The sequence below is a fragment of the Berghia stephanieae genome, chromosome 5 (assembly GCF_034508935.2).
Source record: "Berghia stephanieae isolate SIO BIC M18660-M18661 chromosome 5, UCSD_Bste_1.3, whole genome shotgun sequence".
Taxonomy (NCBI): Eukaryota; Metazoa; Mollusca; class Gastropoda; order Nudibranchia; family Aeolidiidae; genus Berghia; species Berghia stephanieae.
In genome coordinates this window covers 47,248,117-47,265,145 of record NC_088364.1, presented here as the reverse complement: position 1 = coordinate 47,265,145, position 17,029 = coordinate 47,248,117, and the positions used below count along the sequence as shown (strand labels likewise).

Genomic DNA, 17,029 nt, shown 5'->3' with positions numbered 1-17,029 from the left:
ATATTGTGCAAATGATGGTGGTAGCGATTCTGATGGTAATGATTATGTTGTAAAAGTGCTTGTGGTAGTGATGGTGATGGTTTTAAAATTGATGTGGATCGACGTGTAATTATTTTTAGGTCTGATAACCATTTCCTTATGGGCTCATTCTTGTAATAGAAATCTTTTTAAAAATGACGCAAAATACATTATACAACAATGTTAAACCAGGCCCATAAGTGGATTCGGATGTCAGACCTGCGTGTTTGTTAACCTACAATGCAGCACAAATCCCTTTCGAAATGGTATTCTTTTTTCCACTATAACACAATAAGTCGAATGCTTGGCAGGTCTGTATCACTGCGTACATAGACACGTTAGTTGTAATAATATCTATTGAAATACCACCTTGAGTGGCGATAAGCCAAATTACACATCTGGAATACAACATTTGCATACAAAGATGTTTGAGTACAGAATTAATGAGAAAAATCGTGGATTTATTTTCTTGTAACCATTGTTTAAAATATATCAATCTTATTATGTATATATTTCCGTCTTTCTATTTTTTAATTTTAAACTAAAGTTAGGAATTTGTTTTTGGCCAGTAATCGTAACTTTATCAGACCCTACCCAGATCAAAACAACAACCCCAACCCCCTGACAACATTACCCCTTGTTCTGAGTTTAAGAACATAGGCAAGTTATTGTTCTTAGGCCGAACTGGGCTTTTATGTTCTGTATCATTCTATTTCACCCAGTTTCAACCCGTTGACATTTTAAATCCCAGCCCGTTGACATTCTAACTTCTCGTCAGGGCAAAAGTGGATACCAAATACTTAATAGTATTAGCTAACGAACGAAGTACTGAAAATATTGAGGACTTGGTATCAGTGTCCTTTATTAATCTTTAACTTTAATATATTGACATCGTCTATGGTGATAAGTTTAAATGCAGAGGTTGTGCTTTCGGCTTTGGAATTAATTTGCGTGTTGTAAAGCCGCCAATTCCATCCCGTCTATACAATTACCTCGTTTACTGACAATTTGATAACGCATTGAATTCGCCATGAATTAAATCTATCATTATGTCATACAGCTAGTCTACTCAAGACTGTACAACTTATAACAAAATTTTCTGAAATTAAAGGACAGGTATCGACATCGTTCAAAAATTTTGGCTAAATTCAAGCTATTATTGATGGCACTCACTGAATTATCAAGATTATAACATTTTTTAATAAAACTGCTTCTTAAGAGATACAGAAATTTGGTGGGTTTTTTTTGCGCTGCTTATACTATTATGACTAATATAATATTTTGACAAATTGAATACCAGTCATTATTATAGATTGAAAAAAAAAATGTAAAAAAGGCAAAACACACGTAGACACACACACACACACACAAATCAAACAAAAGCAGGGAAAATACCAACAAAAGAAAACAAATAAAAAAAGAACAATAACCCCCCCCCCCCCAAAAAAAAATAAAAAAACAACAGCAAAAAACAAAAACAAAACGACAACAATCTCCCCCCCCCCCCCCCCAAAAAAAAAAATAAAAAATAAAACAAAACAAAGAAAACCTGCCGAATCTTCCTCTTTGCCTAGCCAACCCAAACTCTCGAGCAGGTATTTGAATGGGATACTTACCAATAGGAGAACACTACAATTGTTCCTTATAAGAAATCAACCACCATTCTGGAATAAAAACCATATCCCAGAAGAAAAAAAACAAACAAAAAAAAAAAACCCCCACGAAATTAACACACACACACACACATATATAGACACTTAACTGATTATTTGACTCACAAACAGAGGAGGTGGGGTTTGTGAAACATTTAAGACGATACGGATATATCATGTAATTACGTGGATTCGAATCCAGCTCAGTAAAAGCAAAAACGGAATATTGCCCAGCTTTAGTGTGAAGGACGAATAGTGCAAGCAACACTATTTGTCCGTACGTACGGCAACCACGGTTGAAGCTATTCGACCTTAAGGACGAATAGGGCTACCCAAAAATCAATTTGTAAGAAAGAACCAAAAAAAAACATCTGTCAGCAATTATCAACCATTTTATTTTACATCTCCCCACCTCTCTCTCTCTCTCACTCACTCTTTCTCATTTGCACAAGACATGATTTTGTTTTGTAAAATATGCTGATTACAACTCGAGTTTATAAAGAAAGTTTCGGTCTTCTTATCTAGAGGGAAAAAAAATACACTGAGAATAATAAGTAAAAATTTCTTGTGAAATTTTGATGTATTGTAATGAACAGATCTGTAGACATTTTTGCAGATCCTTTTGCTAAAGAGATCAACCCAACATTTTAGAATTATTCTATAAGTTTATTTCTTTTTCAAATACCAAGTTCAGCTTATTGAATTTTCAAAATTAACCCAAGCCTGACAAAACAAAGGGAAGAGGCCTGAAAGAAAGAAAACTTTAATAACAAATTTTGGTAAATGGAGCCTATTCCATTCGAATGTATTCATCTAAGGGAAAGAAAACTAAAAGAAAATAACACTTGTCCTTATGGTAACCTAAGCGAGTTTAGGAAACTGCTAACAATCATCCTCTGTAAAAACAAAAAAACATTAAAGAAACCTCAAAACTGCAAAGTTCTCCAATACATCTTGTAAAAGAGAAACACAGTGTCCCAAACGTCTAGAACCAATAACAAATCGTACTTATTCTGAAACTAATTATATCATTATGAAATTGGTTTCAGTTCATAATGAAAACAAAAATTTTTATTGTTCCACGTTTATTGTTTTTAGAATGTACAATTGAAAACAGCCAAAACTGGTGACAGGTAGAAAAGGCAGGATGTGTGAAATGTTCCATTAAAACTAAATCACCAATTCCAAGTCCAAAGACGCTTCCAGTCCAGGTATGCAAAAAAAAGCACCAGGCCGGAAAGCTTGGACCATAAGTTTTATGAAACTGGTTCAACAGCAAACAAGAAAAAAAGTGGATGAGCAAAAACATCAGAAGAAAAGTATGATAAAGTTCAAGATGAGCTCCTATGTTCTCTGGGTGAGCCAGAGTCTGTTTGCACAGCGACAAGACTGTAGGTGTTTTTCAAGTCTTCAGTACATAGAAAATTGAGGCAGAAATTGAGATTTTGTCAATTTAAAATACAAGATGGTCGCAAGGAGGGAGGAGGAGGGGGGGGGGGGGGGGGGGGGGGGGGGGGGGGGGGGGGGGGGGGGGGGGGGGGGGGGGAGGGATGTCAGAAGAATCTCGACTTCACCCAGGATCAATCTCGGTCCCCTTGAATGTGAAGTGAGTGTTCTACCAACTGAGCTACCAGGACCCTTGGTCAAAGAAGATGTCCAATTAATGAATGGATTCACTCCTAGTGCAATGACTTGCCTGTAGGAAGCAATGGTGTTTGAACAAAATGTTTCATCTTTAAACAGCAGTGTCTCTAGACTCTTCGACAATACATGTAAACACAATCCATTATAAAGAACCAACATATGTATAATAAACCCTCGTCTTTAAGAATCATTTCTTAAGTCCTGTAACAAATCATCTGTATAACAGATTAATTTTCAGTCTATCAAGTTCATTTTTTACTAGTTGAAATGTACAGTATCATGGCTCGCTTTCAAACTTAATTGTCAAAACAATGAAGAAAGCTCATTCCTTATACTAGATCTTGATGGAAGAATAGGATAAGGTTTCAAAAACAGCATGATCCAATTAAAATGAGAATGTCCATTGAAATCATAAACCTTGTTTGATTTTGACTGAACAGTTGATTTGAAAAAAGAAGATATATATTTTTTAAAAAGCTATGAATAAGATTAAATTTGTTATTAAGTAGCGTTTCCTGCTTGTTGTTGTTGATTGTTGTAATTGGCAGCTGACAAGAATGCTAAATGACCTTTTGGACATCGGTTGGCATAATGACCTTTCTCTCCACACTGAAAAAGAAGTGGATAAAGCAATTATGTTTGGTGTCATATCTGATTCACATACACTTTCTAAAAACAATAAATTAAAAAAAAAAAAAAAAAACAGCAAAAAAGTTATATCTAGCTTTCTAACAAAAGCAGCGAGGAATTCAACCATTCAATCAAACCTTTTTGATGAATATAAACTTTTTTTCAAGGAAAATAAATAAACGAAAGACAGTAAAAAAATATATTCAAACAACAATATACCCTTAAGAGTTTTCCATTCTTGTCATTATTATCACTCCGTCATACAAGAATTTGATAAGCTATTTTAGTCTCTTGTTTCGATCCTTTTTAAAAAAATGTTTATTGTGATGTTTATTATGAGACTAATGATTAAACAAAGTCAAAATCAATCTTATCACTTAGCCATGTTCTCGAGCAACATTTAATGTGTGCATTTTGTGTTCTCCTTCACCAATGTTTATACAGTTGATATTCTACACCCAAAAATTTATCAGATATACAGTGCACTCTCCCGATAACAACCTCTCCGAATAACGACATTCTCCCGATAACGACATTGGCCCACGGTCCCGATTTTTTTACTATATGTTATTAGTAATAAAACTCTCTAAATAATGACATACTTTTTAGACCACTCTCCGGATAACGACATTGAGTTAGCAATAATCGGCTGTGACTTTGCTAGATACTAAAATAAAAATAGCTAAAATGTTGTTTCAAAAACGTGAAATCACTGCCTGTTGAGTACGTGTCCAATAGCAAGGCCTGGATGACGAGCTCCATCTTTGAAACATGGATACGAAAACTTGACGGCAAATACCTCATGCTAGGCCGTTCCATCGTGATGGTAATTGACAATTGCCCTGCCCACCCCAAGATTGAAGGTCTGAAAGCCATCCGGTTGGAGTTTCTACCGCCCAACACCACCAGCCACACACAGCCATGCGACCAAGGCATTATTAATGCATTCAAGCACCGCTACCGATCCCTGGTTGTGCGCCGATATTTACAACACGTTGACGGCGACTCTGCATCAGGATTCCATGTCTCCATCCTTGATGCCCTGTACAATATACGGTGTGCTTGGGGCATGGTTACACCTGAAACCATCGCCAATTGCTTCAAGCATGCTGGCTTCTGCGCAGATAGAGGAGGATTCAACTCAACGTGCACCCAATGCCGACTCAGCGAGAGGAGCTGTCTGCCTTGTTCAATCGTATCGACGATGCAGATGCCGGTCTCGAGGAATACGTCAACATCGACAGCGACTTGGCAGTGACCGGCGAGGTATCAGTCGATTCCATCGTTGACAGTATCAAACAGAGACAGGAGCCACCCGAAGATGACGACGATGATGAAGATGAAGCTGCCCCTCTTGTCACGGGTAGTGACGCAAATTCGGCACTACAAACTCTCAGACGGTTTGCACTGCAACATAAGGATGGTGCATCTATTTTCGACTTGTTGCATCAGATGGAAGATAAAGTCGGCCCTATGATTTACAGCAACAAGCGACAGACCGGGATTATGGATTTCTTCGCTAAATCGAAATCCGACAGTTAGTTTTAAAAAAACAAACAAAAAAACAAAAAAACAAAAACAAAACAAAATAAAACAAAAACAAAAAACAACAACAACAAAAAAAAACACAAAAAAAAAAAACAACAAAAAAAACATTTTTAATGTGGCCATGTGTTCAGTTGTATTATTAAATACAACTGCACTCATGCCGGTCCCAAGCCCGGATAAATAACAGAGGGAAAATGACACACAAAAAACAACAACAACAACAACAACAACAAAAACAAACAAACAAACAAAAAACAACAAAACTACACACACACACACTTCGTGTATTTTACATGTTTGGAAAGTCCGATCACTGATCACCCACTATGGTTGGTACATTAATGTACATTCTAAGGGTCTAACCACACCCCTTTTTCCGCCATCTTGAAATTTTCAGAATAACGACATGTTCCCGATAACGACATGCACCTCTGGTCCCGAGCCATGTCGTTATCGGGAGAGTGCACTGTAATAATAATTCTTATAATAATCACATTGGCCACATAAAAACAGCATACCATCCCAATCCCTCTCTCCTCTATCCTGACAACAGAGCTACAATGTTCAACTAAGTGTATCTATTGATCGGATGTAATAATTTCATTCTATTTTGATTGAATTATCATTTCTAGACTGGTTATAAACTTGTAAAACCCACTGAAATCAACTAACTCACTAATACAAGAAAATTCATTTGTTTTCAGAACTTTAAAAAATGGATAAAGTTCGGCTTTGGTTCATCCCAAAAATAAATGTGAATAAATCTTTATGAGATACAAACATATTGCATTAATCCAGCTGCTTTTGCTTACAAAGATCCACCAGAAAGCACTTCAAAAAGAGCTATTTTTATGATAGAAAATTTTGTCAAACATCAAAGCATTATCCTTCTGTCTCATGGCTACCTGTTGTGATCATACAAACACTTGACTCCACAAGTGTCAGGAGCTGAAGCAGTTAATTAATAAGAGAGGCGTGTGTTTTGATGAGTAGAATGTGGACAGTGAGTCAAAATACATAGAAAGTCCAGGCACATAAGATAAATTCAATAGAGGATTCATTTTTTATTTTTTGTTTGTAAAAAGAAAAAAACCCAAAACCTACATATTCTCAAAATAGAAATTCAGCCAGCAGGCGCTGTTGATGAAGTTAGTGTACTTTACCTTGTAACATGTAACCTGATCAATTGGTTTCTTTTCTTTTTGTGGCTGTGGTTTATTGACATCGAGTTGAACTGGACCCTGATGATGATGCTGGTGGTGATGTTGATGGTGAGGTAATGATTCATTTGATCCAGGCTGAGAATACAAACATGAACAAATAAAATGGTTCAAGGCTAGCAACGCAATACAATAAAAAAAGAAATAGCAAAAGGCCCCATAATAGAATTACTTTTATTATAAAAATCCATAGTTTCACTTGTCTAATGACATAGTTTCACTCCTCACATGTCTTTTAATTACAACATCAAACACCATGGAAGAAGAAGAAGAAGAAGAAGAAGAAGAAGAAGAAGAAGAAGAAGAAGAAGAAGAAGAAGAAGAAGAAGAAGAAGAAGAAGAAGAAGAAGAAGAAGAGGAAGAAGAAAAAAAAGAAAATAGAGGAATAAGAAGAACAACAACAACAACAAAAATTATAAATAGTGTGTAAAAAGCACTTCTCGAATTGCCTTACAGAAACATTACATTCATGCATGCACAAAAGATTAAAAATATGTTCTCAAACATGATGTAAAAAGGTCTACTCTGACAGATTATGGTAGAAAATTAAAATAATGGGGAGCCAAAATAATAAAAGATTGTTTGCCAACTTTGCAGAGTGTTTTGGAAGGCAATAGAATATTTTAATCATTTTTTAACACAACTTTTTTATTGGGGCGTCCAGATGAAACATGACTGTGAGAACTTGTGGACCAGTGCCCAAATTTAGTACTCTGTTTTTTGCTTGATTGGTAACCAATGCAACTCTCATAGAGGCCAATGCGTTCCTTTTCCTTTTTGAAAATTAATCTAGAGGTATCATGGGCAACTTGAAGAACATTCAAACATTCAAGATCTTTCATTATTTTGACTAATAGTGGAGGAAGAGGAGGAGACTTAGACGAAAGAGGAGTTCAAAGAAAACCTGTTCCCCATACCATAGGACCTCTCTTGGGGCACACATTAGCTTTATGTCCTGGTTCATTACACAAATGGCAGACAACATTCAGTTTCTTCAGAGCAACCATTGGATCAATCTCAGGAATTTTAAATGATGGGCTAGAAATGAAAAATTACAAATGATTAAATAAGGAAAGTATCAAATAAAATCTTGATATTCAGAGTAGATAAATCATGATAATTTCTTCCACTCCCCCCCCCCCCCCCTCACTACTCAGTGACTGTGTTGTTTTTCAGTAATTTATTTTCATCCTATAAAATTTTTGGCACAAATCGTTAGTTCACATATATTGATGAATATTGCATATTTATTCTATATAAGAGATGCACCACAGTAAGCTTTGTTATAGAATTGTAAACTGAATACTAGTCAAAATGAGTAATAAACATTTCAAATAACAGCTCTACGTCATAATTTGTGTTTTGGAATTTGGAAGAGATCTGAGATAACAAGAACCTCGATTGTAATAATAATAACACTTTTAAGTGAAACACGCTGGTTAAAATTCTGTAAATTTGAATGGAAAGTATAATGGATGTCAGAGCTGGAGTTACTCCATCATTCTTTTGGTTTTAAAAGAAGGCGGACTTGTATTCAGAGAAAACCAGAAAAAAGACAATTAAAGTGGTCAAAACGACCTGTCACCATAGCTTGAATTATCAGTAAAGTTGCAGCCATGCCAAAGAAAATTTTGAATTCAATAAACTCAACACTTAAGTTACTGACTGGCAAATTAATGAGAGCATTTATGTCAGGAAATCAAATCCTAAGTTGATTGGTTGAAAAGGGCATAGTGCTATTAACCAGAGAACTAAACTTTCATCTTTTCTTTTTTCTCTGAGCGAAAAAAGTAACATCAATAAGTCATTCTGTAGCAGTGCTCTGCAGCGGTCAGCTTGGTTTCTATGCATTGAACTTTGTAGAAAATTTTCTGATGAAAATAGTACAGGGAATTTATCTATTTTACTTCCATAAATCAATGATCATATCAAGATAAACTTACTGAACATATTTACAGTTGGGACCATCTAAACAGAAGCCATTTAGGTAACACTGACACATAATTCTTCGAACATGTCTATTTTTACAGAGAGGACCTGTAAGGAAATGAATCATAAAATGAGAACACACCATGGTAACACTTTACTTTATTTGATATCATCTTCAGTAATCAGAATTTATAATGTTTTAAGTGTATGATAAATTGATTACAACCTAAAAAATCCCCCCCCCCCCCCTTTAAAAAAAAATATTCTGTCTCCAGTAGAACATGTTTGAGTGGAGTTTCCAGAAGCGACCTACATTTCAAAACATTTTTTCTTTCTTTTAAAAATGGGCGATGCAAAAATTGCTTAACTTTTGACAATAATCTTCTTAATCACAAATGTTCATACTAAACCATATTAAAGTTAATGTAATATCCTACCCATTATATATCAATAGGGTTAACAGTATTTGAGTGAGGAAGTTGCTTGGAAATGATGATCATTGATTGAAATCAGGGAAGATTATCATATGTTCAAATGCAAGCTTCTTATTAGAGTAGACACAGGTTATGTAAGTGAGGCTAAGCGAGACAAAAAGCTAGGTTAGGTGGTGCAAAGAATTGCACATGCACCTATTCACTAGCTGCTTAACTGCCATGCACAACAGTCGACTGGCAAGTAAACATTTATGCAAATTGCAGAAACACTTTCGTCTCACTGAAGAAACACACCTCAGATTTTCTCAAAAACTCAAAATAGTCTGCTGATTGGATAGCACTCCATGATATGGAAATAGCAATTATGAGGCCTGATTTAAAAATTAAACATAATAATACGACTCAAATCTTTCGAATTGCTTATGGGTGGGTGAAAGTGGGAGGTGGGGGTGGACAGAAAAACACAATTTTAGCTTAAAACATACCATGCCGACAGAATCCTCTGTCATACCACGGACAATCTTTCATTTTATTTTCAGGATCAATGTGAAGGAAAGGGCATTCTTTGTTGCTGCACTGACCTGAAATAAGAATCAAACTTTCCTTATACATATAAATTTGAGATGCTAGTTTTTTCTTTACATTTAAAATATCAACTACAATTTTAGTGTCAAGACTCATTTCTTTGCAAATTCAAAACAATTCAAAAGGAAATAGAAATAATACTTACCAAATTTGGAATAAAAAAAGCATTCTGGCATTTTAGACATATCATATTCATGAAGAAATTCGCAGTCATCCCCTTTTTTGCAAAGACCTCGGAGCCAGTGTTTACAGACAATAGTCCGGTCTCCTTTAATGTGTCGAAAAGGACAGGCATTTCCCTTATCACAACTCCCAGCAAGATAAAATATGCATACAGCTGCTCCTGACTCTGTGATTATAAAAAGAAAAATTAAATGTTTATACATTTATGCAAGCCCTTGGAACAATGATAAATTGGAATGGTAGAGAAGAGAGAAAATCCCAATATTTCAATGATCAGTCAGGTAACCCATAAATTGTTTATTGGTTTCTAACTCATACGTGAGACTTTGATAAGAAGTAATAAGGGTGCATTCAATTAGCTGCATCATCATCAATCATGGCTTAATAATAATAATAATAATAATAATAATAAGCATATTTATATAGCGCCTTTCGTCGAAACCTCAAAGCGCTTTAAAAAAATAAATAAATAAACATTCAACCAAGGTATCAAAGCAATTAAGAGCATAAAAGGGCATCAATACATCATCAATATAAATGTCACATACAGTACATTTAAAATTCAATTAAGTAAATATTTCCTGAAAAGATGTGTTTTCAGGGCTTTTTTGAAAATGTCTATTGAGCTCAAGAATCTCACAGATTGAGGGAGATCATTCCAAATTGTGGGTCCGAATTTCATAAGAGACCTATCACCAAAATACTTAAGATTACTTTTAGGAGATGCCTACAATTTTGAATCGTGGGATCTAAGATTTCTCAGAGGTAAGGCAGTAAAGAAACGTAAAAATAGAAAGGTTATAAGAAGTGAGAACCACCAACCGTTCTCCACCTTGGAACAGGTCCTCAGCTAAGGAACTGTGGGACCGGTTCTTGGGACCAGTCTTCAACGCGGCACTATTATATTCTATCTCTCCTCAACACATGTCCCAGAAACCATATCTTTCTGATGGTATTTATCAATATTCTTCCTTTTTTTCACCTTTGCTAGCATTTCCTCGTTCATGATAGCCTCAACAATCTTCTATACATCCACATCTCAAGAGATTAAATCGGCCTATTTTTAAATGGCTCAAAAATATAACATTTTATACAACAATAGACAGAAAATAGTTTTGCAGACCTGTAAATGAGCTCTATAAAAATTGACTGAAACTCTTCGTATCTCATCAGAAAAATCCAAAGAATCGAGATGAATAGTAAACAGCAAGCTCACTTGAGCAAAACAATGGCAGAAAACTAACTTACGTGGGAATTAATTAGGCTACTTACAATTGTTTCTTATAATTAGGTACCCACATCAGTGAAGAAACGGTTAACCAGTTTGTTTACAACGCGAGGCAATCGAGATGTGCTTGTAGCAATCATATAACTTTCGATTTGAAGGTGTCTTCATAACACACTTCCGGCTTTCGCATTAAACTTTTTCATACTTTTAGGTTCTACCGAGTAAATGTGGTCAATTTTGGCTTAGACAAAACAGTGAAATTTATTGCTCGGCGGCTCACTCAACATTGGGATCATGACAGGTTTGGAAAGTGAAAAGATAATTTCACGAAGGCTGTGTGAAAATACACTGGGGTGTGTTCAGACACTGCAATTCTAATAAGCGTCGCTTAGCCTTGGCAATACATCCATCGTAAATATAAACGGTCCTTGAGCTATGCGTAGCGCTGTGGAATATTCCTAATTACTTCACGGTCATTCGACTACGTTTCATGAATTCTTTCTTTCTTTCCTTATTAAAAATATTTGCATTTGACGAATTGACTGAAAATTTACAGGTCTAGTTTTGGAAAGAAGGTATCGTGGATGCCCATTGGCATTTTCAATTCCATTTGTTATTGAAATTCATTGGAAAGTGATGCAGAGAAACCACAAACTTGTAATGCTGGAGAAAATTTGAATTTCAAATGTCTTTAGAGCAATTTAAATAATTTTAGCGTAGCCAGTAATTTTTTTCTCCTCTTTTTTTTCATTAATAGGTGAACCAGATTGGAATCGGTGGTGGGTGGGTGTGGGGGGGGGGGGGGGAGGTCAATTCACGCATTGTGATGCCAAGGAAAGTGACGTAGCCCACAGACTTCACTTCTCCACGTCGTTTAGTGAGAGATGGGAATGGAATGTGGAATCATTATCTCAACATCATACCAAACATGAATACACATAGGCTAGTGCCTAGTGCTCCTCCTACAACTAGGACTTCAATATTCATCTATTTCCTGCCATCTTGGTCTTGGCTACAAGTAGAAGACAATCAAATCAAATGAAAACCTCTTTGCCTTTAGTTTTTTTGTTTTTTTTAGACCTCCTTTAGTTACCTAATTCTTGACGAAAATGAAGTGAAACAATGAAATCCGATCAAGTGACTACGTGACAAAAGAAAACAAAGGTTGGGAATAGCTCAATCAAATTCTATTCACACTCACACAGTTCACACACACCGCGTCTGTTCCCAACACCAAAAGTGAATAGACACTGTGAAAATTAAAACATCTGGCTATCATAACACAGGTAGAATATCTTGGCAGGGGCCACTTTTTCAGAAAAATGTCTGCATAAATTAGGAATCCACTCACAAATTGGCAAAACAAACAAACCCAAGCCCAAACATTCTCATTCTTCAACTTCAACAAAAACTCAACACTCAAACTTACTGTCCATTCCAGGAAAGGGCAAGGGAAGTGCCCCCTTTTGTAGCTCTAGGGCTACTTCAATTTCAAATTTTATGCCATCAACTGGTGCTATGATTTCCTGCATTTTTAAGTCCTCTAAAATTCCGGCAAAATTCCTTTTGGTAAAGTCACATCAGCAGATGGACGGAGTCCGAGGTGTTGTTTTCGCTAGTTTCACTTCTTTATCCCCTACTAATCCGGAGTTGTTTCCCTTTGAAGGACTTTTTAAAAAATAGGAAGCAAACAAATCGAGATTTCCGAAACACGAAGCAAAAAAGAAAAAGTACGTTAGCCTAGTAACAACTTAACAACTTGACGTCATATTTCGATAAAAGTCACGAATGTCATCTGAACCACATCTCCGTTGACAAGTTGTCTCTTAGTTCAACCTATATTTTTATTTTTTCAAAAGAGCTGAATTTTTATTACCTGGCACTGCATTGCTGGAACTTCCAGCAGAGAACACGTTGACAAGAGTAGAGCCAAAAGCCTGTCTGCCCTTTATTTTTCGAATTGCATCACACCGGATTATTTGTAAAAGCGTCTTTATCTTTATAATAATGTCCTCACATGTTTCAAGAGGAATGTTTTGACTGAAAGCATCGGTTCAGATCGAAGTGATCTTTGAAATTATACTCTGAATAGAAACCATACTTACGCTTGTCAAATGAAATGGCGTTGGCAAGAAGATGCCTCAGAATCATCCTTTCAAAAACTGACCTTCCACGGCACAATGTCAAGTAAGTTGTTTTGATTTGGATTCTAGGAAAGAATGCACATCTCTCCTTCCCTCTCTGTCTCTCTCTCTCTATACTCTCTCTCTCTCTCTCTCTCTCTCTCTCTCTCTCTCTCTCTCTCTCTCTCTCTACTTTATATCTCTCTCACTCTCTTTTTATCTCCCTCTCTTTCCCTACTTCCGTCGTCTTCTACATTTCACTTTCTTTTTCTCTCCTCCCACCCATACATGAAACCATTCACTTCCATGTCCTTTCCTCCACCTCACCTATTCTCTCACCTGCACCTTCACCATAACTGACTTCACTTCCTCTCTCTTTCATGTGATATCATAGTAAAGAAGGCATCACTTTTCTGCATGCATTGCTATTCCTGTGTGATGGAATTTTTTTCAATAAATTGTGTCTCCATAACTGCATGCAAGGTTCGGGTATCTGCATGCTCTGCTTTGACCATCTTCTAATTTTCCCATTCCATATTTTTACAACCAGTGTAAATCAATGGCAATAGAAATGCATTTTTCACATCAAAATTTATCAGTGATGTGCAATAGTGCCATAACGTTGTTATGAAGGCTGATTATGTTCCTACTACAAGGTGAATCTTCGTCGTTTGTCAGGCTATGCGAGGTGTCAGAGTGAGAGTTTACACCACTCAGCCATCTTGTCTCCTTATGTAATAAGTCTTCATAACTGCATGCTCTTTGTCAACAATATTCTACTTTTCCCATCAGGTTTTTTCACATCAAAATTTATCAGTGACGTGCAATAGTGCCATAACGTTATTATGAAGGCTAATTATGTTCCTACTACATGGTGAATCTTCGTCGTATGTCAGGCTATGCGAGGTGTCATAGTGAGAGTTTACACCACTCAGCCATCTTGTCTCCTTATGTAATAAGTCTTCATAATTGCATGCTCTTTGTCAACAATATTCTACTTTTCCCATCAGGTTTTTTCACATCAAAATTTATCAGTGACGTGCAATAGTGCCATAACGTTGTTATGAAGGCTAATTATGTTCCTACTACATGGTGAATCTTCGTCGTTTGTCAGGCTATGTGAGGTGTCATAGTGAGAGTTTACACCACTCAGCCATCTTGTCTCCTTATGTAATAAGTCTTCATAACTGCATGCTCTTTGTCAACAATATTCTACTTATCCCATCAGGTTTTTGTTTTATGACCAGTGTCAATCATTGACATTGGAAACACACTTTCACACATCATAAATTATTGGGGCAAGGTGTCATAATGTAAATGAGACTTCACACATCTCAGACGATTGCCAACTATTTGGCATTACAAGCTTGCAGTGAGTTGAAGCGTTAATTGTTTTAGGAGAATGTGTTGGGTCAAGACCAAAAATTGAGTTAAACTGACCCATATCATTAATGCAATTGACTGAGGTGCAGGGTGTACTGTATTGATAGGAGCTTAAATGTATGTGTCACACATGTGGCAGTACCAAATTCCATTGTGCTAAGTTATAATGATTGCCTGAAAGCAATGAATCAGCTTTCAATTACTTTTTCTGCAAATGTTATAAACATGAGCTTTGTCATTCTGTTTGTTCATTCAACTGTCAACAACATGGCAACCAAGAACAAGAATATCACTGTCGATGTTAAACTAAAAATTATTTGCAAGTTAGCATTGGAAGCATAAAGTCAACTCAACTTTTCGAAAATTGCTGAGAAATACTGTGTTTCAAGATCTGTCATTTCCAGATTATAGAAAAATAGAGACACTTTCAAAGCAGAACACACAAGCCTTGAAAACACAACAAGAAAAGGATATACGTTTTCAAAGAACAAGACATTGATGGTGCTCTTAATCTCTGACTAGAGCAACAACAACAAAAATTGAATACGCAAGGATCAATTCCCCCTCCTCAAGACCAAGGCACAGCAACTGGCAGCAGAAATGGGCCATGGTTTCTTTCCATCAGACAGTAACTTTCTTACTTACAGTTGGATACATACTCCAAAGATTGTCACATCCTGTCCTTCAAACGTGAAAAACAAGCCACAGACATGACCGCTGCAAAGTATTGGATCTCATCTAAACTCCCTGAATTGTTAAACAATACTCGCCCAATGACAAAATCACAGATGAAAAAGGTCTGTGCTTAAGACTTAAGAGGGTTTCATGATCGCTGCTATGTCTACTCACTCATTCAACTCACCAGTGAAAAAAAACGGAAAGACATTAACCATCCTCATGTGATTAAACATGTCAGAGAGTCAGGGAGTGATAAAAAGAAACTTGTTGTCATTGGAAAAAATAAAGCACCCATGGATTTCTCAAACAACTTGGTAAGCTGCTCGTCTCATACTACAAATCTTCAAGTGCATGGATGACGTCATCAATCTTAAAGTCATGTGATTGTTCTCGACGTCTTCAAGGTAGATCTATTCTCCGCCTCATTGACAACTGCAGCGCTCATCCTCCAAACACCACATCACTTATTCAACCGATGGGTTAAAGGGATCATAAGAAACTGAAGTGCCACTGCCAAACTCTTCTCAACACAATGATAATCAGTGAATTGGATGCTGATGATCAAAGAAAGCATTGGACATTTTACTGTAAGTCACAGTTCTCTGTACCCTATATATTCTTTTTGATTCACAGAATAATGTGTCACAGTCAACTATTTCAAATTGTTTCTGAAAAGCAGTATTTTCTACTGGACCACCACCAACAGAGAGTGCCTGTGTTAGTGTTAGCCCCAGAATATGTGAACACATAGCAATTAGAGGAATTTATTGACATTGATGAAATCTCGAGACAATGTGGTTGATGAGTGGCTGTGAGTTAGTGAAGTGTATTCAGGATGGAAAGTGACCTTGTCTTATAGATTTAGAGGAAGAAGAAGAAGAGGAGGAGGTTTTACAAATGCCATAAAAAAAAGAACAACTTTTGTGTGGACTGAATTCCATTAGAACATTCATGGACATTAATGGATTTACAATCCAAACATAATTTGGGACAATTGTGAACAGTGTACAGCAACATGTTACGAACACAACAAAATAATCATTACTTACTAACTTTATTACGTGAAAACAGTGACATTGTGAAAGCCTTTTGCTTATACACATTAATACAGTGTGTTTGTTAGCATTAATTATATTTGTTGTATTTTTGTAACTAATTCTGTATATAATATAGTGTAGCATAATAAATCAGTAAAAAATTATTGTTGACTTATTTGTATTCCTATGTACTAGTGTACAACTCAAACAGAGGTGTGGACCAATTATTAGTATCAGGTTGTCATCATATTAGGCGACCAAGGCATGTCAATGAGTTTTTCTATTTAAGTCTGAAGAGCTAAACAAATTAAATTGCTTGATTTATAGTATACTATTCATTAAATAAAAATTCTGACAAGCCTTGGTCATCCAATTTAATAGTTTTGAGTTTGAACAATATACACATATCTCAGAGGAGATAATCCATGATTTATTTGAAAACCTAAAAGTCAGCAAGGATTTCTCCCATCACATATTGGGTTACTGCACGCTATTCAGCTCTCTCAAGCACCATGCAAAAAAGCGATGAATATTGTGTCATACTCCTCCCCTCTTTTTTTCTGTCCTTCTATATTTGCATAATTATTCTCCCTTTTCTGACAAGGCCAGAAAAATAAATAAGTAAAAACAATTTTTGAATTGTTTAAACCCCCCCCCCCCTTTTTTTTTTTTTTTTTAAGAGACCCCTTGCCTTTTTTCGTGATGTTGTTAATTTTATAGGCCTTTTTACAAAATAA

The 17,029-nt window shown here is 36.0% G+C and overlaps 2 protein-coding genes across 2 annotated transcripts in view; one reads left to right on the top strand and one right to left on the bottom strand.

Annotated features, from left to right (window-relative positions):
* Positions 1-2,321: 2,321 nt before the first annotated feature.
* On the bottom strand, positions 2,322-12,730 carry LOC144973054 (cleavage and polyadenylation specificity factor subunit 4-like). Its single transcript, XM_078915021.1, has 7 exons — positions 12,501-12,730; positions 9,806-10,009; positions 9,561-9,656; positions 8,656-8,749; positions 7,630-7,750; positions 6,656-6,790; positions 2,322-3,923 (listed from the first exon to the last, which is right to left on the bottom strand). The coding sequence occupies exons 1-7, from the start codon at positions 12,601-12,603 to the stop codon at positions 3,816-3,818; spliced, it is 861 nt and encodes a 286-aa protein (XP_078771147.1). The 5' UTR covers positions 12,604-12,730; the 3' UTR covers positions 2,322-3,815.
* Positions 12,731-12,777: 47 nt separating this feature from the next.
* LOC144973052 (CDP-diacylglycerol--glycerol-3-phosphate 3-phosphatidyltransferase, mitochondrial-like) overlaps positions 12,778-17,029 on the top strand; it is a 25,018-nt gene continuing 20,766 nt past the window's right edge. Inside the window, exon 1 of the mRNA XM_078915020.1 lies at positions 12,778-13,258. Within this exon, the coding sequence (XP_078771146.1) occupies positions 13,191-13,258 (68 nt within the window). The 5' untranslated portion in view covers positions 12,778-13,190. The remainder of the gene's footprint in view (positions 13,259-17,029) is intronic.